Source organism: Desmodus rotundus, chromosome 2 (assembly GCF_022682495.2).
Source record: "Desmodus rotundus isolate HL8 chromosome 2, HLdesRot8A.1, whole genome shotgun sequence".
Lineage (NCBI taxonomy): Eukaryota > Metazoa > Chordata > Mammalia > Chiroptera > Phyllostomidae > Desmodus > Desmodus rotundus.
The window spans coordinates 103,024,196-103,050,479 of NC_071388.1; the positions used below are offsets into that span (position 1 = coordinate 103,024,196).

At 38.5% G+C, this 26,284-nt stretch overlaps 1 protein-coding gene and 1 pseudogene across 2 annotated transcripts in view; both read right to left on the reverse strand.

The window, feature by feature from the left end:
* Positions 1-24,050, reverse strand: part of LMLN (leishmanolysin like peptidase) — a 79,511-nt gene extending 55,461 nt beyond the window's left edge. Inside the window, exons 1-6 of one of the 2 annotated variants that reach the window (XM_024578072.4) lie at positions 23,832-24,050; positions 10,662-10,759; positions 9,938-9,968; positions 8,669-8,751; positions 8,058-8,175; positions 181-359 (exon numbers count right to left, since the gene is read on the reverse strand). In XM_024578072.4, the coding sequence (XP_024433840.2) occupies positions 181-359; positions 8,058-8,175; positions 8,669-8,751; positions 9,938-9,968; positions 10,662-10,759; positions 23,832-24,050 (728 nt within the window). The remainder of the gene's footprint in view (positions 1-180; positions 360-8,057; positions 8,176-8,668; positions 8,752-9,937; positions 9,969-10,661; positions 10,760-23,831) is intronic. The other variant, XM_045185936.2, reaches the window with a different exon arrangement.
* Positions 2,493-4,174, reverse strand: LOC112320429 (E3 ubiquitin-protein ligase Mdm2 pseudogene; annotated as a pseudogene).
* Positions 24,051-26,284: the final 2,234 nt, after the last annotated feature.

A 26,284-nucleotide genomic window follows, 5' to 3' on the forward strand; every position in this document is an offset into this window, starting at 1 on the left:
ATGTGCATAAAATCCTATAACCTGATTCTCCCACTCCCCACCCCACCCCCATCCAGTGTGCTGTTTCTTAGTACTGAAGGCAATCTGGAAGATGCAAACTTCTTGTATTCTCAACACTTACAGTTTGTATTAAGAGTTCCCTTATTAGATCTTGGGAAATAAGTTTCATGTAAAGTTTACCTGTCCATTTTTGCTTCCTGCTGACAATAGGCTGCATAAGAGATGATGTTTTCATGGCTGCACCTCTCAGTGGCCAGAGCACCAACATAAAGAACAAAGTCGGCATCCTGGACGCCCTCTTGGTCAGGCACGCCCACAGCTCCACAGGGCCACTTACCCCCACGGCAGACCCTGCATTGCTGTGCCCATGGTGGGCAACAGAAAATCAGACCAAGACAAAGTTAGCTGTGGGGACTTTCAATTTATAGTGAATCCAGACTGTGTATACATATAATTTTTATGTATCCCTAAAATTTTATCAAAATCCATACCTCCCTCTATTCACTTATTTCTAATTTTGAATTTATTTTTACTAAAATTTCTACTTCATGTAAAATCATCATAAATATATAATCTTAATCCAAACAAACAATTGCTATTTATAAAGTGCAGCCAACCAGGATGGAAAAAAGAAATATAAAATATTTTTAAAGATTTTATTTATTTTGAATTTATTTATTTTTACTTTTAGAGAGAATGGAAGGGAGAAAGAGAGAGAGAGAAACATCAACGTGTGAGAAATATATCGACTGGTTGCCTCTTGCAAGCCCCAACTGGGGACCTGGCCTGCAACCCAGGTATATGCCCTGACCGGGAATTGAACTGGTGACCTTTCAGTCTGAAGGCTGGTACTCAATCCACTGAGCCACACCAGCCAGTGCAGAAATATAAAAGGTTTTAAACCCTGAAACTAGGTGAAAGTTATAAGGGACCTCCTTATACATTTTAAAAATATTTAATAAATCATTTATTCATAAATCAATACATTTAAGTGTACCAAACCAAAACTTTAGACAATCAAGACTACATTAGCAATGCATATGCATGCCTAATGAGACTATTTGCACAGATCTGAATGTTTTGTAAATAGAATAACTGTTGCATTAACATACCCTGAATGTACAGTATTTATGTCATTTTAACTACCAACTCTCCTCAGAAACGATTAATTCTACTTAGTTCCATACTTAAAATATTATAAATCCCACGTTAATAAAGCTTTACTGTATTTGAGGATCACTCTTTGGCCAACATAATAATCACTTCAGCCATTTGTTTTGTACTTAACATATGTATACATGGGTAAGTCATGAGTATGTTTTTTAAGTTTAATACAATGTAATATTAGTAACTGGCACAAACCTGCTGTGGGAAATTATCCTTCTAAATGTAGTTCAGCTGCTTTTATTGTCCACACCTGAATGTGTACAACTGTCATACATGGGAGTAAAACATTGGGACCTTCAATCAAAGTGATTACTTTCACTGGTTTGCTGAAGATTCGTATTTAAATATAAATCAAGATGTTAATCTATGCAGTTTGAGATATCTTAGAACACTAAGTTCTGACACTATCATTCTTAAAGAAAAGTGATGCAAAATTTTTGGACAATTTTACAGCAAAGTTATGACATTTCCAGCTAGTTTAATAACAAACAGTCCTTCTGTTTATTAAATTTCTCATTTAGTCTTTGTGAATTCACTTGTTTCTAAAACTGGCGTTAAGCAAAGGTCTGAAACTTAGGTAACTATCAAAAGAACCATGAAACCCAGCCCATGAAGGCACTTCAAAGTGTCTTAGAATTTCTCAACCTAAACAATAGATTGCACTAAATCCTGAAATCAGGTGTGGGAGAGAGTCTATAAGATGCCTAGGACAAGTCCACAATGTACCGGGGAGCCTTAAAGTTTTGTTTATGGGTAAATGATGGTTATTCTCAGTAACTTCTCAAACTAACATCATTACTACCTATCCTTTATTATACCAAAGAAGCTGAGATAATAAGAAGATTTTTACCTACACAGTAATTATAACTACCAATTTTTTATCTAAAAGAGTATTTTAAGAGGTTCTGAAAAGTAGAAAAACTAAGGATGAAAAGATTTAAAAATATCTAAAATTTAAATACCACATCTTTCACACAAACTTTTCTTCTTACATGAAAGGTACTAAGTAAGTTACATTTAAAAGTCCTACTTAAAGTAATTTTTTAAAAAATATGATACTTCTCTAAGAGAAAGTGGAAATTATGTAAAATGAGGGGCAAGAATAAAGGATGAGCTATATGTTAAATTCAAATTTCATTAAAACCCAAATACAAAATATAAACAGAAGTGAAATTTCCCTAAAGGAAATAAATATTCACTGTTCCGTCTCCCAAAGGAGGTAAATTACACAACACAAATCTCTGTGCACTAAGATACCTTCTTGCTTTGATACATGTAAAAAATAAAATTTCATGTCTAAATTTTTAGATATAAATAGTTAGAAACATATAAATCTACTTTTGTAGGTAGGTCAACTAGTAGAAAGAAATTAGCACAATTATTTGAATTGATTGTCTACATACTGGGCAGGGCTTCTAATTTTTTTTCTTTTTGGCTTCTTTGCATATGTAAAGAAAGCATGCCCTAAGATGTCCTTTTTTGCCATGGACAATGCAACCATTTTTAGGTCGGCCTTGGCAAATTCAAATCACAGAAGGTTTGATGGCATTATTGGGAAAATGAGATTCCACATTTTCGTCTTGGTCTCGTGTTTCTTCTCTCTCAAACTCTGACATCTTCCTGGCTGCTATAAATGATGCTACTAGAAGGTGATGGCTGAGAACAGTCCTCAGTTTGGGGGGATTGGGAGGCTCATGTGATCTTTTCATTTTCCTCAACACATGATTCTTGGGAATCATTCACTATATATATATAATTCTTTACAATTAGGGACATCAAAACCCTCTTCTGCTTATGCTTTCTAGTTTGGTCTTCTCAGGCATGTTCCCACTTTCTTTGCCTTTGTCTTTAGGAAGCCAATTCCCACAAAGGGCCCACAATGTGATGAAAGGGGAGGATTCATTTCATTGCATGCAAGATACTTCTAATAGCTGGCTAAGAACATTTCAGGATCATCTTCAAATCAATCTGTAGCACTATCCCCTGCCTGATACACAGTAACTTGATATACTTCATCATCTTCATCTGAAAGTTCTTGTCCTTCTTCACTAAGGTTATAATCTTCTGAATTGAAAGACTCAACTTCAAATTCTACACTGAATCTATCTGAAACTTAATCTTGATCCAACCAATCACCTGATGGTTCACTTAACACCAGCATCAAGATCTGGGTTTGATGAAGTCCCTGTTGACCCACTGCTACTGCTTCTTTCACAACGTATCTCCCTTATTACACACAGAGCAAGGCTTTCGTCAAAGGAAAAGGAAATCCTATCAGGTTTGTGGCATTTTCTTTGATGTTCCCCAGGTAATTCATTTAAGTTTTCTTCTGTCTCACTAATTGTTCTCCATCTAGATGATGGAGATGGTCCAGAAACCAAGTTTGAAGATGAAGGTTTCACTTCCTGCAGCTCTTGCACAGGGTTTTTTTCATCACTCCTATCTTCAAGCTGACACCTGTTTTCACTCACATATGTGCCTGAATCTGATGGTTCCTGCTGATGGACTACTACCAAGTTTCTGTAGATCACTGTATATATTCTCCTGTGTTCTTCCACAGAGAAACCTGACACTCCAAACAAATCCCCTTAGATCATTTGAACAATATACAATATGTTGTTCCTTCTCATATCATTGTTTATTCATAATATATTGGCCAAGATAAAATATAACCTCTTTCCTAGTACAAGTGTCTTTTGTGTACCAACAGATTTTGACAACTTCAAAAGCAATGGGTTTGGTCTCACCAGGGTCTCTTGTTCCAAAGCTGGAATCTGAGGTGCTTACTGCACCATCAGCAGACACAGATATGTTAGTATCTGTTATGTCTGGAGAAGGAGGCTCCTGATACAGAAAGTGGCAGCATCTTGGTCAGAGGGCTGCTCCTTTGACTGGGCTTCTTGCTCCATTTTCCTTCTAGAAGCATCAATCAGCCTGTACATGCCCCAGAGGAGTCCAGCAGGACAAGGGGCACAAACTTGAGATGCCTGCTGCCCAGGGAGAGCATGCCCCTTATACATTTTCTTTGCAACCTCCTACAAATCTATATTTATTTCAAAATTAATAAAAAATGTTTTATTTAATACATTTCCTATTATAAATATTCATGTATCTTTAAAAAAATGTAAATACATAAGTACATAAGGGAAAAAGGTTAGTCATTGTGTAATGTTACCCTTGTTTCTAGCTTTCTAAGCAAATCTTACTTTGTCCTTGTAATGTCTGTTTTTAGAGAACTTCTTTTATTTAAAAAGTTCCTAAACAACCACAATCTTCAAATTATAAATAAAAAAATCAGTAAATTGTGATTTTTTTAAGCATAAGTGATACTTGCAAAGAGAGAAAAATCAGAAATGCCCATTTCATTACATTGTTTACTCTTGCTTCTCTAATAAATATATTTTTAATTCAATTACTTTAATCTATTAATAGTTGGTGTTACTAAAAGTTGTGATTTTAAAGCGTTCCCATGATCACTCATTTACTTAACAAAAAAACCCCCACAGGTCTCTCAAGAAGATAAGTAGAAAGCAGAATTTGGAAAAGCCAAGATAATTAAAAACAAACAAAAACTACCAAAGCAAAGATATGTGTTTTAAAATGTGTAGGAAATGTCTTTAATGTCTTGGGAAAAGACATGGATATATAATTAACAAGTTTTAATTTTTATTTAAAATTTTATTTATTAATATTTAGAGAGAGGAGAAGGGAGAGGGAAACAGAGGGAAAGAAAAGTTAATGTGTGGTTGCCTCTCACATGTCCCATACTGGGGACCTGGCCCACAACCCAGGCATGTGCCCTGACTGGGAATCGAACCAGCAACCCTTTGGTTTGCAGGCCAGCACTCAATCCACTGAGCCACACCAGCCAGGGCTGTTTTAATTTTTAAATGTGTCCCTACAAACCTTTATACTCTAAAGAAATTTGAGAAAAAAAGTAAGTTAGTTGTATTAGTGCCAATACATAGGGGTCTAAAAGCATTTACTGAGCTTCAAATACCTTAAGAATAAGATTACACAAATACCATATGATCTCACCTTTAACTAGAACCTAATCAACAAAACAAACAAGCATGTAAAATATAACCAAAGACACTGAAATTGAGAACAGGCTGACAGTGACCAGAGGGGAGAGGGGAGGGGATTTATAGGGGAAAAGGGTGAAGGGTTTGCAGGAACAGTAATAAAGGACACATGGACAATAATGAGGTGGGGTGGAAACAGGGGAGGGAGTTGGGGAGTTCTGGGGTGGTGGGGAGAGGAGGGAAGAAATGGCAGAAAACTGTACTTGAACAACAATAAAAAAAATTTACAAAGTAAACTTCATCTAAACAAATGCTTAACTTTGGTTACAAATCAATGTTTAGTAATGTATTCACTTTCTATAAGTAATGTGAGAACACGGTCCAAAGTACAAAATATAGCAATAATCATATTTTCAAAGGTATAATAAACTGTATTCTGGAATATGCACTTAAATTTTTATCTTTTTTTGATATAATATGTACTTACTATGAAAAATCTGAACATTACAAAAATATATACCTTACCAAAGAAAAGCCCTGCACAATACAACTCTTAAAGAAAAGCACATTTTGGTATGTGTCCAGATTTTTTAATATGTGTATACCTCCAGAAAATGTCATAATCATATGAATGTATCTTTTTAAAAATTGTTTTCATTTCAGCTTTATTGAAAGCTGAATAATTGAATAATTTTTAAATAAAATAGGCTAACTACATATACTGACTTAAAACACTTTTTTTCGTTTAAGAGCTTAAATATCTTTCCAAGTCAGTATATAGAGATCTACTTCATTCTTCAATAGCTACATAATACTCCAATATATGGTTAGACTATAATTTAACTAATACTAATACAGGCATATTTATAGTGTATTTTAGTATTTGTGGTGTGGCAACAAGGTTTAGTCATGTGGAGGACTGCCCCTGTGTTCCTTCTCCATCCATTCACAGCCATGGAAAAAGTCAAACCTTGTCTTTAGCAAGGCCAAAACAAAAGCCAATGTCCAGAGTTTTTGCTTCATATTAAGCACAGTCCTTGCTCTGGCTGGTGTGCCTAAGTGGATTGAGTGGCGGCCTGGAAACCAAAGAGTCAGCAGTTCAATTCCCAGTCACGGCACATGCCTGGGTTGCAGGCCAGGTCCCCAGTAGGGGGCACGTGAGAGGCAACCACACACTGATATTTCTTTCCCTCTCATCCTCTCTTCCCCTCTCTCTAAAAATAAATAAATAAAATCTTAAAAAAATAAAGCTTAGTCCTTAAAAAAATAAAATCTTAAAAAAATAAAACTTAGTCCTTTGGAGCCCACACCGCCTTTTGTGGGCCCTAGTAGCTGCTGGACTCACAGGATTGCACACACCCAGGTGAGAAAGTGCACAAACACAGGTGGTAAGTGCAGGTCACAAGCAAGAGAGATTGAAAGAGTTTCTTTGTTCCCCTGGGATTATATTATCTTGGGTTCAGGATGGACCAGGTGCTTTTTCAAAATAACTAACAAACTTCCCAGGCTTTCATGGGATTGTTGATAGGTTCACCCTCTGGTTAGACTGACAGACCTCTATGGTCCAGCACCTCCTTTGGGGCCCCTAGCCATACAGTACCAGAGTAGATGAAAGAAGGAGTGTTAATCACCTTGATGGAGCAAAGCTATGATGCCCTAGTGTGTGAAGCTGCCCTGGTGAAGCAAACAGGCTTACGCACACCAGTTTATTAAGCTCAATGTCTAGCTCCCTTTGCTCCACTTTCTTTATTAATAATAAGCTAACTACCTATGTTAACATTCCCCCCGAAGACCCTGAGCCTTACAATCTTACAAGGGTAAATGGATGCAGGTCTCATCTTCTATAGCTGTTTTTTACTCTCAAAGGGTGTAGTCCTGTCTATCCCCAGGCTCAGAGGATCTTTCTATCTGTTAAAGGAATAAAGGAGTAAAAAGGTAGCAGAGTCTTCATACACGGAGGAATTTTGCAAAATTCAGGTCAGTGAGCTGCCCCTCGGAGGCAGCATATGTAATGTCTACAGGATTACAATGTTGGACAAGCTGGCATCCTTGTTATATTCACAAGCCACAGATCCCCTCCCTCCTGATGGCTCGCAACATGTTGTGGGTGGAAATCAGGCTCTTCCATGGGATCACATGGAAAGCATTTCAAGGACCCATGCAGGGAGACTGTGGTATGGTAACAAGGTTTATTCATGTAGAAGGCTGCCCCTGTGTCCGCTCTCTGTCCATTCTACCATGGAAAAAGGTCCAACCTTGTCTTCAACAAGGCCAAAACAAAAGCCTGTGTCCAGAGTTTTTGCTTCATATTAAAGCTTAGTCATTTAGAACCCACATCACCTGCTGTGGACTCCAGTAGCTGCTAGACTCCCATGATCACGTGTTTTGGGCCAGAGCAAGCATGCCAACACACGGAGTGAGTATAGGTCATGAGCAAGAGAGAGTCATATTTATAGAATATCTTTGTACATATATTACATAGTTATAAGTGTTTTTATGGAATATATTTCCAGGTTGGGTTGCAGCATAGGTTTTTTTTTTTAATCTTAAGAGAGATAATGTCAAATTGCCCTTCATAAGTTTTGGGGTATATACCTGCTAAAAGATGTTTTAGAGGATAAAGACGAAGGTATAAGCTGAAATGATTAAGGAGTCCCAGAGATAAATTTATTAAATTTAAAAAGGGAAAGAAAATATCATTAAATTCATTTTAAAACCAATGAAAGAATAAAATCAGTATACCTAACTGTGATTACCTTTGGTAGAAGAATGAAGCTTTTAAGTCTAAAAGTTTCTTGACACAGATTCAAAATTTCCACTATGTTTATTCTAAGAATAAAAACATGCAAGAGCAGGCTGAATTACCTGGAGGTGCTCGTCAGGCACTATAACTGGGCCGCATTTTGTATGCTGTGCACACTCTCCAGTACAGTACCTATGGGGATCATTTTCCTTCCGTAGGTATTGGTTTGTTGCACATTGTCTTCAGTTCATTTGAACATCAAAGTTTAATACAAAAAAAAAAAAAGGAAAGAATAGTTCACATCAGTGAAAGAAATTTAAAAAAAAACTAATAACTGCTATATTAGTTAATTGATAATTAGAAAGTGACTAAGAAAGAATTTTGTTTTCATGAGAAATCCTCCTGATCTGGGTTTTCAAATACCCCAATATTTCATAAGGCTAATACTCATGACAAACAAAGGAGAGAGAAAGGAAATGGAGCGAGTGAGGGAGGGGAACAACTACACCCTAGGAAAAGATCTAGTAGGTCACCATATAACAGAAAATCAGGAAACAGTGATTACCCAACAGATGCTTTTATATTCTTTTAAAATACGTACATGTTAGTCTGTAAGAAAAGGTGTAATAAGATATTCTAGTATGAATTTAATAATTTGCCGTACTGGTTAGAATGGGGAGGGCAGAGTACTAAATGACAAGAAAATGATCTGAGTTTAATGTGACATACATACCTGCTAAGTAAGATAGTGCCTGCAGGTCTGCGAACCTGAAATGTCTTCTCTAAATAAGAAATAGCTTGTGGGAAAAGTTTGTTCTAAATAAAAGTTGAAAAAAGAAAACCAGTGAGAATTATACTCAAATTATAAATTACATTTAAAACAAGTAAGCACAGGATTTTAATGACTCAGGGTAAAAAAAAAAAAAAAAGCCTTACAATTCTGGAATACAGATATACATTAGTCAAAGGTTGTATGGCAAGGAGTGGGGGAAAGAGTAAATAAGTCTAGGAGCAAAGGAATTTCCTACTTTTCTAGTTGATTTTGGGGAGAGAACACTAGATAAACTTCCTTCCTTATATCCATTTAAACAGAATGTTGGAAAACATAAATCTCAACTATTAAACTAAATCACTTCATATTTAGGACTGATTAGTTGATTCCAACACTAAGGTAGTTTACATTAAGAAAATTTTATGTTGCTGAAGGAATTGAGCAAAACAAACAAACAAACAAAAAACTCATAGATATAGATAACAGTATAATGATTACCAAAGGGAAAGGAGGATGGGGTAGGTTGAAGAGGGTAAAGGGGGGATAAATGGTGATGGAAGGATACTTGACTTGGGGTGGTGAACACACAATACAATTTACAGATGATTTATTATAGAATTGTACACCTGAAACCTAAATAATTTTATTAATCAATGTTACCCCAATAAATTCAATTTAGGAAAATAAAAAGAAACTCTTATGTTTAGAAGATTTGCTTTAACCTCACTTATTTCCTTAGCCAATAATGAATTGGCTTTGTGTGTGTCTGTGTCTGAGACTCTCTGTAACAGTTAAAAACCTAATGAGGTTAGCACTTCTATAAACAATGTTGGCATATTGTCCTTTCAGGTCAGTTAATCTTCAGAAAAATAAGCATTTCCACCACAACATAATCTCAATGTATTTCAAAAATCAGCTTTTTTACACTGTCCTCAGTATGTTCTCCTGCCCCAAAACTTAAGAGAACAAGAAAATAAGAAGACTAATTTAATATTAAATTATAAAATAAGAAGACTGATTTAATATCAAATTCAGACAAGTCTTACTGAGTGCATCACAAAGACACCTTTGGTGAAAATAATACATTTATCAGTTCACCACCAACATCTTTTATTCAGCTGTTCGCAAAAGTCATGTATATATTTTTCTTTATTTAAGTAGAATTTACATGCAATAAAATATACCCATTTTAAGTACCCAGTTCAAGCCATGAGTATTTTTTTTACATACCTTAACAAGGTATCTTTTTTCAGGGAGCAACCTGAAATTGACAACATGAAACATAAGAATTGCCACGCTGGGGCAGAGCACTGTCTCATTTGTTCAGAACACATCTGGCAGGAGCCCCAAGGAATGCTTTGTGGAAGCATACAGTATCAATCCCCTGAAATTTCAATGTATCTCAATGAACAGTTGAGAGTTTACTCTGTGACAAAACACAGCGCTATACATAATCATAAGCTATTTCATTCATTTGGGAAGTTAAAAATAGGAAAAGATATCAACTATTCTTAACAGATCTTCACAAACTACCACAGATTCATACTTTATGTTTTCTGGACCCCTCTTACACTAAATAATAAATTTAGACTATATCATCTCTGGTTATTAATTTTATAAATGTTCTTATTATTGTATTATTATAAATGTTCTTATATATAAGTACTTACTCTTACTTTTCTTCCAAGTAATTTTTGAAGAGGTGCCTTCTAGGTCTGTTACTGGCCACAGCTAAATAGATCTACATTTTTTCTGTTCAAATTATTCAGATCTATAAATTTTAATCATACTCCATGGCCATCATCTTTCCCAACTAAAGAGCATTTTTAGCTTAATTCCATCTTGAAGGTGCACTGGCACCTAGTTCAATCTATGAAATTCAGATAACACATAAAAATATCTTTAATAATTTAATTCTTAATAAAAAAAGGTGACAATATAAATATGCACTTACTCTTCAATACTTTTATCATAGACAGTCTTGATTCTTAAATGTTCATTAACATCTCTCTTTACAACATGATTGGCCTTAAGATGGACCTTATTTATGACCTGAAAAAAAGATTTTAAAAAGATGTTGTATAGATCAGCCAAGTGAGGTCCTGACTTAAAAATTAATAAACTAGCCCTGGCTGGTGTGGCTCAGTGAATTGAGTGCTGGCCTGAGAACCAAAGGGTCATTGGTTCTATTCCCAAACAGGGCATATGCCTGGGTTGTGGGTCAGGTCCCCAGGAGGGGGTGCACAAGAGGCAAGAACACATTGATGCTTCTCTCCCTTTCTCCTTCCCTTCCCCTCTTTCTAAAAATAAAATAAATATTTTTTCAAAAATTAATGAACTAGCCCTGACTGGTGTGGCTCAGTGGGTTGAGCTTCGTGCCACAAACTGAGCGGTCGACAGTTCCATGTCTGGTGAGGGCACATGCCTAGGCTGTGGGCCAGGCTCCCACTTGGGGGTTGTGAGAGTCCACTGATCAATGTGTCTGTCCCCCTCTCTCTCCTTCTCTTCCCCTCTCTCTAAAAATAAGTGAACTCTTTAAAAAATTAATATACTAAAAATCAAGTGTAATACCCAGAAAAAATAAAAGAATTAATAAATGGAAAGATATTTCATATTCATGGACAGAAAGACTCAATATTGTCAGGATGTCAGTTCTTCCCAACTTGATGTATAGACTCAATGTAATCTCAATCAAAATTCTGGCAAGTTATACTGTGAATGTAAACCAACTGATTCTAAAATTTATATAGAGAGGCAAATGACCCAGAATAGCCCATACAATATTGAAGAAGAACAACAAAGTTGGAAGCCTCATGCTACTAACTTCAAGAATTACTATAAAGTTACAGGAATCTTCTTTTGCCTATAGAGAGGCAAAAGAAGAGACAAAAAGACCAAAAGAACAGAATAGAGAGCCCAGAAATAGTACCACATAAATACAGTCAAGGGATCTTTGAGAAAGATAAAAAGGCAATACAATGAAGCATATAATATTTTTAACAAAAAGTGCTAGAATAACTGGATATTCACACTGAAAAAAATGAATCTAGACATAAATCTAACATCCTTCATAAAAAAGAACTCAAAATGGATTACAGATGTAAATGTAAAATGCAAAACTATAAAACTCTTAAAAAATACAATAGCTGTGAACCTACATGACCTTGGGTATGGCAATGACTTTTTACATAGAACACTAAAGGCATGATCCATGAATGAAATAATCGATAAATTTAACTTTATTAAAATTCAAAACTTCTCAGTGAAAGATAACTTCACGAGACTAAGATAACTCACAGGCTAGAAGAAAATATTTGCAAAAAGCATACCTGATAGATGACTAATTATCCAAAATATACAAAGAACTCTTAAAATTCAACAATTAAGAAAACAACCCAATATTTTAAAAAGGCCAAAAATTTTAATAGACATCTCACGAAAGAAAATATACAAATGGCAAATAAGGATGTGAAAAGATGTTCCACATTATATATCATCACAGAAATGCAAATTAAAACAACAATGAAATATCACTACACACCTATTATAAGGGTCAAAATCTGGAACATAGACAATACCAAATGCTGATGAGGATGTGGAGCAAAAAGAACTCTCACTCATTGCTGCTCAGAATGCAAAATGGTACAGCCACTTTGGAATAGAGTGTGGCAGTTCCTTATAAAACTCAACTTACGCCTATCATAACCACCTAGGAAATTTGCTCTTGGTATTTCCTCAAATGAGTTAAAAACATGTCCATACAAAAACCCATGCACAGATGTTTATAGCAGCTTTATTCATAATTGCCAAAACTTAGAAGCAACCAAGTTGCTCAGTATGTGATGGATAATTAAATTGTGGTACATTCAAACAATGAAATATTATCCAGAGCTAAAAGATAAGCTTTCAAGCCATGAAAAAGACATGGAAGAACCTCAAATGCATATTACTAAGTGAAAGAAACCAATCTGAAAGACTACATACTGTATGATTCCAATTATACAACATTCTGGAAAAGGCAAAAAGATAGACACAGCACAAAGATCAGTGTTTGGGAGATGTTAAGGGGGAGGGAAAAATGAATCGATACAGAGATTTTTTTAAACACTATTTTCAATATATTTTATTGATTATGCTATTACAGTTGTCCCATTTTTCCCTTTTATTCCCATCTGCCCTGTACCCCGCTCCCAACTAATAACCCTCCAAATGATCTTCATATCTATGATTCTGTTCTTGTTCTGCTTCTCTGCTTAGTTTATTTGGATTTAATTATTGGTAGTTGTGAACTTATTGCCATTTTAATGTTCATTGTTTTGATCATCATCTTTTTCTTAACTAATTCCCTTTAGCACTTCATATAATAAGGGCTTAGTGATGATGAACTCCTTTAGTTTTACCTTGCCTGGAAAGCAATTTATCTGCCCTTCCATTCTAAATAATATCTTTGCTGGATAGAGTAATCTAGGTTGCAGGTCCTTGCCTTTCATCACTTGGAATACTTCTTGCAAGTCCCTTCCAGCCTGCAAAGTTTCTTTTAAAAAAAAAAAAATTGTTATTCAATTACAGTTGTATGCCTTTTCTCCCCATCCCTCCATCCACCCCAGCTGAACCCACCTCCCTCCCCCACCTCCACCCTCACCCTTGATTTGGTCCATGTGTCCTTTAAAGTGGTTCCTGTAATCCCCTCTCCTCACTGTCCCCTCCCCACTCCCTCCTGGCTATTGTTGGATTGTTCTTAACTTCAATGTCTCTGGCTACATTTTGTTTGCTTTTTTCTTTTGTTGATTATGTTCCAGTTAAAGGTGAGATCATACGGTATTTGTCCCTCACCATCTGGCTTATACCAGTCAGAGTGGCCAACGTAAACAAATCAACAAACAAATGTTGGAGAGGATACGGAGAAAAGGGCCCCCCAGGGCACTGTTGGTGGGAATGCAGACTGGTGAGGCCACTGTGGAAAACAGTATGGAATTTCCTCAGAAAACTAAAAATGGAACTGCCCTTTGACCCAGCAATTCCGCTGCTGGGATTATACCCTAAGAACCCTGAAACACCAATCCAAAAGAACCTATGCACCCCAATGTTCATAGCAGCACAATTTACAATAGCCAAGTACTGGAAGCAACCTAAGTGCCATCAGCAAATGAGTGGATCCAAAAACTATGGTATATCTACACAATGGAATTCTATGCAGCAGAGAGAAAAAAGGAGCTTATACCCTTTGCAACAGCATGGATGGAACTGGACAGCATTATGCAAAGTTTCTTTTGAGAAATCAGCTGACAGTCTTATAGGAATTCCTTTGTAGGTAATTGTCTGTTTTTCTCTTGCTGCTTTTAAGATTTTCTCTTTATCTTTAACCTTTAGCATTTTAACTATGATGTGTCTTGGTGTGGTTCTCTTTGGGCCCATCTTGTTTAGGAATCTGTGTTTCCTGGACTTGATGTGTATTTCCTTCACCGAATTAGGGAAGTTTTCTTTCATTATTTTTTCAAATAAGTTTTCGATTTCTTGCTCTTCCTCTTCTTCTTCTGGCACCTGTATGATTCTGATGTTGGTACATTTAAAGACATCCCAGAGATTCCTAAGCCTATCCTCATTTTTTTTGAAATATTTTTTCTTCCTGCTGTTCTGATGGAATGCTTTTTCCTTCTTTGTGTTCCAAATCATTGATTTGATTCTCAGCTTCATCCTCTCCACTGATGGTTTCCTGTAGATTTTTCTTTATTTCAGTTAATGCAACCTTCACTTCTGACCGGGTCTTTATTATGGTGTTGAAGTACCCAATAAGTTCCTGGAGCATCCTGATAACTAGTGTTTTGAACTGTGTATCTGAGAGGTTGCTTATCTCCATTTCATTTAGTTCTTCTTCTGGAGTTCTGTTCTATTCTTTTATTTGGGTCATATCTCTTTGTCTCCTCATTTTGGCAGCCTCCCTGTGTTTGTTTCTGTTTATTAGGTAGAGCTGCTTTGACTCCCTGTCTTAGCACACCTATCAAATCATATGGGCCACCAATTCAAAAGAACCTATGCACCCCAATGCCCACAGCAGCACAATTTATAATAGCCAAGTGCTGGAAGCAATCTAAGTGCCCATCAGTAAATGAGTCGATCAAAAAACTGTGGTATATCTACACAATGGAATGCTAGCAACAGAAAGGAATAAGGAGCTCCTACCCTTTACCACAGAATGGATGGAACTGGAGAGCATTATCCTAAGTGAAATAAGCCAGAAGTCAGGCGGTGAAAGACAAATACCATATGATCTCACCTGTAAGTGGAACCAAATCAACAAAACAAACAAGCAAGGAAATATGACCAGAGACACTGAAATAAAGAACAAATTGCAAATAAACAGAGGGGAGGCAGAAGGGAAATAACAGGGGAAAGTGGGGAAGGGCTGTCAAGAAACATGTATAAAGGGCCCATGGACAAAGTCAAAGTGGGGAAGGATTGCAGGTGGGTGGGGTGAGGGGAAGTGGTGTGGGAAGAACGGAGACAACTGTACTTGAACAACAATTAAAAAATTAAAAATAAAAATAAAATAATAAAATGGCAATAAACATATATTTATCAACAACAACAAAAAAATTGTATGGAGCAGAGCTTAGATAATCACTAGGGCAGAGCAACCTGCATGACTGCTCTGTGTGGGAGAGGTCTCAGAGAGGGGAAAATGTCACTGCCTAGCCTCTATAGTTTTGCCCAGGAGGAAGCTATCTCCCCGCTTGTGCTTCACTTTCTCTCCATAGGCCACTAGTGCTCTCCCAGCAGTTGCACTGATGCTGAATCCCAGAGGTGGTGTGTCTGCGTGAGTCTTAGGTGTGTTGTGAGCCCTTAAAGAGGACGCAATTTCTTCCACTGGTTTTTACAGCCAAAAGTTATGCGGACTTATCTTCCTGCTACTGGCTCCCTGGGCTGGGTGGTCTGGACTTGGAGCTGGCATCCCTCACTCCGGAACTATCCTTCCCATTTTTTATCCACCACACGTGGATTGGAACCACCAGTTCCCATCTCGGCGCCTCTCTGCGTCTCCACCCCTCCTACCTTCTAGATGAATGTGCCTTCTTTAAATCCTTTATTGTGACTTCCAGTCAAGATGGAGGCGTAGGTAGACACATTGTGCCTCCTTGCACAACCAAAAGAAGGACAACAACAATTTAAAAACAAAAAACAACCAGAACTGACAGAAAATCAAATTGTATGGAAGTCTGACAACCAAAGAAATAAAGAAGAAACATTCATCCAGTACGGTAGGAGGGGTGGAGACAGGCAGCCAGGAGGAGAGGACTCGCGACAAGGCAGCGGCTGGCAGACCCAGCGTGGAGGCAGATTATGGACCGGGTGACAGACCATGCAACCCACAGTTCCAGCATGCGGAAATAAAGCCTCAGACCACTAATTGAAAACACCTGTGGGGGTTGAGACAGCAGCTGGAGAAAATCCCAGCCTCACAGGAGAGTTCGTTGAAGAGACCCACAGGGCCCTAGAACATACACAAACTCACCCACACGGGAAGCAGCACCAGAAAGGCCCAATTTGTGCGTAGCGGAGGGAGTGACTGAAATCCGGCAGAGAGTGAAGCAAGCGCCATTGTTCCCTGTCGAACCCTCCCCCACATACAATGTCACAGTGCAGTGACCAGCGTTACCCCGCCCCGGTGAACACCTAAGACTCCGCCCCTTTATGTAACAGGCACACCAAGACAAAAAAATGGCCCAAATGAAAGAACAGATCAAAGCTCCAGAAAAAATAAAACTAAGTGAGGAAGAGATAGCCAACCTATCAGATGCACAGTTCAAAACACTGGTAATCAGGAAGCTCACAGAATTGGTTGAATTTGGTCACAAATTAGATGAAAAAATGAAGGCTATGCTAAGAGAAACAAAGGAAAATGTACAGGAAACCAATAGTGATGGGAAGGAAACCGGAACTCAAATCAACGGTGTGGACCAGAAGGAAGAAAGAAACATCCAACCAGAAAAGAATGAAGAAACAAGAATTCAAAAAAATGAGGAGATGCTTAGGGACCTCTAGGACATCTTTAAACATTCCAACGTCTGAATTATAGGGGTGACAGAAGGAGGAGAGGAAGAACAAAAACTTGAAAACTTATTTGAACAAATAATGAAGGAGAACTTCCCCAGTCTGGCGAAGGAAATAGACTTCCAGGAAGTCCAGGAAGCTCAGAGAGTCCCAAAGAAGCTGGACCCAAGGAGGAACACACCAAGGCACATCATAATTACATTACCCAAGAAACAGAAGGAGAGAATCTTAGAAGCAGCAAGAGAAAAGGACACAATTACCTACAAAAGGGTTCCCATAAGACTGTCAGCTGATTTCTCGAGAGAGACCTTACAGGCAAGAAGGGGCTGGAAAGAAGTATTCCAGGAGAGAACCAAGATGGAGGCGTAGGTAGACACACTGCGCCTCCTCGCACAACCAGAACTGACAGAAAATCGAACGGCAAGGAAGTCCGACACCAAGGAGATAAAAAAATAAACATTCATCTAGACCGGTAGGAGGGGCAGAGACGGGCAGCTGGGGTGGAGAGGACTCGCGTTGCCGTGGCGGGACCAAGACTGGCGGAGTGTGGGACGAACGGGGCAGGCAGTCTGACCACTAGCAGACCCCGCGGCCCTACATTCGCGCAGATAAACCGAGAGGGCTGGACTCAGAGTGGCAGAGAACGGGGCAGGCAGAGCAGTGGGTAGCACCCCATGGCCCCACATTCACGCATAGATAAACCGGGAGGAATGGCGGGGGAGTGAAGCAGACCGCCTGGCCCAGGGCTCCAGCTCGGGGAAATAAAGCCTCAAACCATTGACTGAAAACACCCGTGGGGGGTTGGGCGGCAGCAGGAGAAATTCCCAGCCTCACAGGAGAGGTCGTTGGAGAGACCCACAGGGGCCTAGAGCGTGCACAAGCCCACCCACTTGGGAACCAGCACCAGAGGGGCCCAATGTGATTGTGGGTAGCGGAAGGAGTGACTGAAATCCGGTGGAGAGTGGAGCGGGCGCCATTGCTCCCCCTCGGCCCCTCCCCGACGTACAGCTTCACAGTGCAGCGACCAGCGTTACCGCGCTGCGGTGAACACCTAAGGCTCCGCTCCTTTAAGTAACAGAAGCATCAAGACAAAAAAAAAAAAAAGGCCCAAATGTCAGAACACTTCAAAGATCCAGAAAAAATTCAACTAAGCAACGAACAGATAGCCAACCTATCAGATGCACAGTTCAAAACACTGGTAATCAAGAAGCTCACAGAATTGGTTGAATTTGGTCAAAAACTAGATGAAAAAATGAAGCCTATGCTAAGAGAGACAAAGGAAAATGTACAGGGAACCAATAGTGAGGCGAAGGAAACTGGGACTCAAATCAATGGTGTGGACCAGAAGGAAGAAAGAAACATCCAACCAGAAAAGAATGAAGAAACAAGAATTCAAAAAAATGAGGAGAGGCTTAGGAACCTCTAGGACATCTTGAAACGTTCCAACATCCGAATTATAGGGGTGCCAGAAGGAGAAGAGGAAAAACAAAAACTTGAAAACTTATTTGAACAAATCATGAAGGAGAACTTCCCTCATCTGGCAAAGGAAATAGACTTCCAGGAAGTCCAGGAAGCTCAGAGAGTCCCAAAGAAGTTGGACCCAAGGAGGAACACACCAAGGCACATCATAATTACATTCCGCAAGATGAAACAGAAGGAGAGAATCTTAGAAGCAGCAAGAGAAAGGAACACAGTTACCTACAAAGGAGTTCCCATAAGACTGTCAGCTGATTTCTCAAAGAGACCTTACAGGCAAGAAGGGGCTGGAAAGAAGTATTCCAAGTCATGAAAGGCAAGGACCTACATCCAAGATTGCTCTATCCAGCAAAGCTATCATTTAGAATGGAAGGGAAGATAAAGTGCTTCTCAGATAAGGTCAAGTTAAAGGAGTTCATCATCACCAAGCCCTTCTTATATGAAATGTTAAAGGGACTCATCTAAGAAAAAGAAGATAAAAGATATGAACAATAAAATGACAGCAAACTCACAGTTATTAACAACCACACCCAAAACAAAAACAAAAGCAAACTAAGCAAACAACTAGTAGAGGAACAGAACCACAGAAATGGAGATCACTTGGAGGGTTATCAGCAGGGGAGTGGGAAGGGGAGAGAGGGGGGAAGGTACAGAGAATAAATAGCATAAATGGTAGGAAGAAAATAGACAGGGGGAGGGTAAGAATAGTATAGGAAATGTAGAAGCCAAAGAACTTATATATATGACCCATGGACATGAACTATAGGGGAGCAATGAGGGAGGGAGGGGTGTGCAGGATGGAGTGGAGTGAAGGAGGGGAAATGGGACAACTGTAATAACATAATCAATAAAATACATTTTTTAAAAAATCCTTCATTGTCAGACTTTCACATGGCTTGATTTTTTGAAAATTCTGGGTATATCTGTTTTGTAGTATAGCTGTATTTTTTGCTACACAAGTACTGAGGTGAGGTGTGTTTACCTATGCGTCCATCTTGACCAGAACCAATCTTAAGAGACTTTTAAGACACTAACATTAGGCAAAAAAATGTAAGGATATAGCAATCTGAACTACACTGTCAAACATCGCACCTTATGTATAGAGACCTATATTGCAGAATACATATTCTTTACACTTGAAAAGTTAAATAGGATAACATATGCTGAAGTATAAATAAAACAATATCAAATTTCAAAGTTCTGAAACATTATACTCTCTAAATTAGAAGTTATTAACATAAGGTATTGAGAAAAGACCAGATATTTAGAAATTATATTTTAAACATTTTTAATAACCCATGGATCAAAGAAAAAAATTGCCAGGGAAAATAAAAACGCTTTGAACTAAACAATAATTAAAATACAATGTGTCAAAACCTGTGACACATAAAGTTGTACCTACTTAGAGCAAAATTTATATCTTTGAATGTTTATATTAGAAAGAAAAAAAGGCTCCATAACAATGATCTAAGTTTCCCTCTAACAATATGAACAAAGTAAATCCACAATAATAAGAAAGAGGAAATTAAAGCAAGAACAGAAAACAATAAAATAGATAACAATCATTATCTATTTTACCATTATCTTTCTAACAACCAAAGCCAACAATTGGTTATTATAAGGGTTAATACAATTAATAATCTCCTAGCAAGACTGAACTTGGATAACACAGAATAAACACCAATTATCCCATTAGAAATGAAAGAGTAGATATCACTCCAGATTCTAGAGACCAAAAAATAACTTTTTTATATATTTGTTTCAAGTGTTCAGCCAATAGTTAGATAATGATATAATCTGTGAAGTGATTCCCTTGATAATTCTAGTACCCACTTGGCACCACACATAGTTATTACAATATTATTGACTATATTCCCTATGGTGTATTTTACATCCATATGACTATTTTCTAACTTCTTACTTTCATCACCCAAAAGGAACAATTATTATGAACAACTTTATGCCAATAAATTTAACAATTTAGATGAAATAAAGTCTTTGAAAAATACAAGTTACCCAAAATGACAACATCAAATAGAAAATAGGAATAAACTTATATCAAAGAAATAGTTTTATCTAAACCTCTCTATATAGTGGTTGCTTGAAAATAGAGATTGAGTATAAATGGGCACAAGGGATCTTTTTGGAGTGATAGAAATCTTCCAAAATTGGATTATGGTGATGGCCGCACAACTCTGTAATTATTAAAAACCAACTGGACAGTTAAGTGGGTGAATTTTATGGTACAGTATATAAGCTATAGCTCAAAAGAGGTATTTTAAAAACTCTCTATAAGAAAACTCAAAGCCCATGTGGTTTTAGTTATGAACCATACCAAAAATTTAAGGAAATTATTTCAATTTTACTTTTATTAAAAAAAATATGTTTATTGATTTTAGAGAGAGAGGGAGAGGGAGAGAGAGAGAAACATCAGTGTGAGAAAAAAACATTGATTGGCTGTCGCCATACATGCCCTATCTGGAGATCAAACCTACAACCTAGGTATGTCCTCTGACTGGGAATTGAATTGCCAATCCTTTGGTGCATGGGACAGCACTCCAAACGACCGAGGCACACCAGCCAGGGCTGATTTCAATTCTATACAAACTCTTTTAGGATATGTAAGAGGATGGAACACTTCAAAACTCATTCTGTAAGGCCAGTATAATTCCGATTATCAAAAGCTAACAAAAACTTGACAAAAAAAGGAAATTGTAAACTAACATCATTCATAAATATAGATACAAAAGTCCTTAAAAATCTGTTAGCAAATTGAATTTTGAGGTATATAAAAAGAATACATCATGACCAAGTAGGGTGTATCCCAAAAATACAAGGTTGATTTACTACTGGAAAATTCAATATAATCTACCATGTAATAAGATATATCACTCCACTTATGCAAACTTAAGTTTAGAACAGGAAAGCTGATCTGTTGTAAAATCTAAATCTAATGTAAAATAAAAATCAGAATAATAATTGCCTGGGGTGGACGGGAGACTAACTGGCATAGGACAGAAGGGAACTTTCTGAAGATAAGGAAATGTTCTGCATTATGATTGGGTTGTGAGTCTTACATGAATTTATATGACTGCATCCGTTGCATTTCAATATATGTAAATTTTACCTCCCCAAACTTTTAAAAGTAGCAAGTGGAAGGATGGGGAATGGACAGAAGTACATGAAACAAGAATGACAGAATATTGATGTGTTGAAGCTAGGTGATGAATCCACGGGAATTCATTATATGAGTCTGTTTTGGGGTTCAATTTGTATAATAAAAAGTAAAAACAAAACAAAACAGCCCAGGCTGGTGCGGCTCAGTGAACTGAGCTCTGGCCTGCAAACTAAAGGGTCGCCAGTTCGATTCCCAGTCAGTGCACATGCCCGGGTTGCAGGCCAGGTCCCCAGTAGGGGGCACTTGAGAGGCAACCACACATAAATGTTTCTCTTCCCCTTTCTCCTTCTCTTCTCCTCTCTCTAAAAATAAATAAATAAAATCGTTTAAAAAACACACACACAGAGGCTTTAATTGAAAACAAGTTAAATAAGTCAAAGTTTTGTGGTTCCCACCATCACCAGGAAAAGTTATTATAATTTCCTGTACCATATAACTAGTAAGAGTAGAATGAACAGTTCTTGCCTATAGATTGTGTTTAGGTTAAAGCAGAAAATGGTTAAAAGGGCTTATACTCTACCAAGAACTAGTAAAATTTATTAGGGATGATAAATGTCAAGAACTTAATATCTTGCTTTTAATATCTGAAGCACTGTCACTACTGAGTTTGTTTAGCCAAGAGGCATAATTAGAAACTGGGGTGGGGGGCAGGGAGGGCATGGAAGTTTCAGAAAGAGCTTTCAGTTCTTATAAAAAGAAAAACTTGAACAATTCTAGTCTCCAAAAAGCATAGGGGCTGTCTCTGGAGATAATTCCCCTATTCATGGAGATGTTCAAATAGAAGTTGGACATTTGTACACTGGCAAAAACCACTAGGAGAAAATAGCTATTAAGTTTCCTTCTAGCAGAGATTTTGCAGGTCTTTGAACTACTTCCTATTTTAATCTAAATTGAAAGAGAGAAGCACAGAGCCTTACGGGAATTATTTTAAAAAGAATTCATCAGAGAGGTGGGGAATTGGAGATACATTGTTTAAGGGTACAAACTTGTAACCAGTAGGTAAATAAATCCCGGAAATCTAATGCATTAGCATAGTGATTCTAGACAACAATAATGTATTATAAACTTAAAAGCTGCTAAGGGCCTAAAAAAATAAAATAATTCAGCCAGAATGCAGTGTACTGATAAAAACACTACAAAACCCAAACTTAATATATCGGCGTATCTAGTTGAACAGTATGCATAGAAATTTTTGTAAATTACCACAAAAATGAGTGGTTTTAGATTTCTGGGCCAAATTGAAAATTTCTAGGTTAACATTTCTTGATAAAGTAATAAGACAAATCGTACAACCAATCACAACATGCAACCCCAGGTACTGTGTCTCCTTTCCTCAAAGAATAGTGATTGTTTTGGGACCTTCCTCTGAGCTATGAACTGTGGAGTATTCAAAGCATAAGACAGGAACTTGATTCTAAGGAACCTTACAATTTACAGCCCTGGCTGGTGTGACTCAGTGATTGAGTATTGTCATGCAAAGTGAGGGCTCACCGTCACCAGTTCGATTCCCGGTCAGGGCACATACCTGGGTTGCTGGCCAGGTCCCAGGTTGGGGGCATGCAGGAGGCAGGCAACTTATGTTTCTCTTGCACGGGGATGTTTCTCCCCCTCTCTTTCTCCCTCCCTTCCCCTCTAACAAATAAGTAAAATCTTTAAAAATACATTAAGAAAAAATTTAACTCCCAAGGCAAGACGTGCCTAAAAAATAAGCCATCATCACATAGTAGTACCTGATTAGTGACAGAAAAGAGTATATATAAGACCTTCTGAAAAATGGAAAGAGCATTCTGCTGGGGTGGCTTCAGCAGGATGACTTGAGCTAAGGGAACTTAAACTGAGACTGAAAGAATTTAGACAGGAAGCAAAATGGAGTGGGAAGGAGGCAGGCACTTCCAGGGCAATCTGATGAGGTAACTTAAAAATAAACCTGAGTTTTGTCTCCACAAAACCCCCAATATCTCTCCAAAGCCTTTGGTTCTCCAATCAAGTCCTTCTCAAACCTTTAAAAGTGTGGTCCTTGAACAAGCAGCATCACCAAACATCTGGGAACTTGAACTGCAATTACTAGGGACCCATCCCAGAGGTAATGAGTCAGAAAGTAGAAAGTAGGGGAGTTGGGCAGCAGCAATCTGTGTTTTAACAAGCCCTTCAGGTGACTGTGATGCATGCTCAAATTTGAAAACCACTGCTCTAGGACTACCTGCTACGCACAACTCTCCGCACAGGAAAGTGATGAAGATCTGAGTGCCACACAGCCACTTCGCTGGGTGTAGGAAGGGAATTGATGGCAGATCTCAACCATCCATGAGTTCAGTCTTTGGCCCAATTTTCGCTTCCTCCCCCCGTACTCTCTTTGCCATAGCCTCCTGTTTTACTCTACCTTCGCAGGGCCCGCTCCCGCCCCTCCGCTGCCCTACCTACCTCAGTGTCAAAGAGGACGTGGTGCCGGCAGGGAGGTGAACTGTCCAAGGAGACAGGAATAGATGTAGCGCTGGCCCGCAGCGCGCCCAACAAGAGTAAAACGCCTCGGGCCCATAAAGAACCACTCCAGTGCCAACGGCTTGGGGCCGGGCCTGCACCCGAGGAAACCGCTCCTCCGCCCCACTCGGGCGCCATCTTTGGGCTGAGCGTCGTTACCATGGACTACGTGACGCCTCCGCGCCCGGCGCCAGCCCCGCCCCTCACGGCTCAGGACAGGTGGAGGCGAGGAGGGGCCTCTGGCGAAAAGCTGTTTTTCGATTGGCTAGCGTCATCCACAAGAAGTTCACCGCGAACCTGAGACGTGTGTCTTTGCTCGAAGTCAGCCAATAAATGCCGTCCAGCGGCCCACGCGAGTTAACCTGTGAGACTAGTGATGTTGATGGTGATCGGGATGGTGGTATGTAGGTGTCTTTACTAAGGAGTTTTTCTGTCTTTAATTCAGTTAGTTACGGAAAGGTTATGCACCCACTAGGTGCTAGGTGGCTTAGACAAACATAAACCGCTGCAGAATTTTTTATGGTTTAGCACTATGTATAAAAGGTGAATGGAATATACTTTTCATTTTTACTTCTTATCGTAAGTCACCAATTGCAGGCCCATTTCTTCTAAAGTCATTTACTGGAAAATCAACGATGTGTCCTCTATTATTCAATCCCACGCCTTATTCAAAAACCAAAAATTGAAATTGTATTAACCCAATAAGAGATTGGGTGAGTCCTTACCATTAAGGGCATTACCTTCAAAACTAAGCAGTGCAGGAGGGTGGGGGTTAGGGAGTGGAGGAGCAAAAAAGAAAAAGGATTCATGGACATGGACAACAAACAGTGTGGTGATTGCAGAGGGGAGGGATGTGGGTGGAGGTGGAACAGGGGTATAAGGGGGATAAAAGGTAATGGAAAAAATACAAGAAGAAAACTGAGCTGTGAGGAACTACAAAAAAAAATTGAAAATCGGGACAAATCTGTGGCCCCATGATGAAACAATTAAAATTAGAAAGTGAAAACACTTAGCTGGGACAGTCATTCAACAGGAAGTGGATATTGTAAATTGCTATACTAGGAACCATGTGGGTAGGAAGAATATGAAATTCCTAAAACTTTATATTTCATTGATGAAGACCATGTACTTAAATAATACAGCAGTGGTGAGGCATTTTACAAGACTCATCAGATAATGTCTGTTATCCCACAACTAGTGGAAGTTGGATTCCAAACCAAATGTATCACTTTTAGAACATGTGCTCTTTCCACTACAAAACCACAAAGAAATTGGGGATTGTCAACAAAGAACACCAGTCATCTTCAAGTTCCTGGTTGTAATAGTAACGCCGTGATAGGGAGAGGCTGTTTCAGTGGTTTAAAGGAAAAGCTCATAGCCTGATTTTTGTGAAACATGGAACTCATCCAATGGTAACTTTGGCTTGAGGACTACTTTTGCACTGACCAAACCTCATTATGAGAACAGAAAGGTGCATGCACGCTCATTTACAAGTGCTGCATTATATCAGTTGAAAAGGGGATGAATTTGCATGCAAGGTTCCTTTGCTACTGCATTTACTTAAGTTACCATAAGGATTGTCAGCTTTCTTTTCCCTGATTTGCTCAAATGCCTATCATTTCTTGTGTATTCACCCCATTGCTCTGCTACCATCATCTATCCCACTCACTTGACTCGTACAAAGGTGACAGGCATTGAGATTTCTTTTCCTTTCCTTTACGTATCTAACCCAAACCTGAATATCCATCTGCCTTTCCGGACATACTCTCAGCTTAGCATCCTACAGTTTCCTCAAACTCATCAACTCCCCCACCCTTGCAAAAGAAAAAACAAACAAACCCCCAACAAACAAACAAACTATCTCCTGGTTCCCAACTTTGTAAATGCATTACCCATCCACAAAACAAAGGTGGAAACTTGTAGCCCTTGAATACTCCTCTCCACTTGCTTTTAAAATTATTAATGTCTATAGAGTCTGCTGTATTTTAGTGCTCAAGAAATTCAGTTAACTTCCAGTCAAAATGGCCATATAGGCAGATATGGCTCACCTCTTTGCACAACCACATCAAAATTACAGCTAAAAGGTAGAAAAACCACCACTCAGAATCATCAGAAATTAGTTGAACAGAAATCTGACAGCTACGGAATTAAAGTAATCACATCCATCCAGACTGAACCAACAAGCTGGTGCCATATCGGAAACTCCATCAACTTGGCTAACATTGTTTGACCTGCCTTGGAAATCTCCAGGGACTGTGCCCCATCTAACTTATGGGCCCACCCAGGCTGCTTTTCCATATGAATGGCTGGTCTCGGCTCATACTGCACAACTTCCTAAATCCTTTCAAATAAGCAACAGTTGGCCTCAGTGAGCCCCAGATCCAGCAGTACCAGCA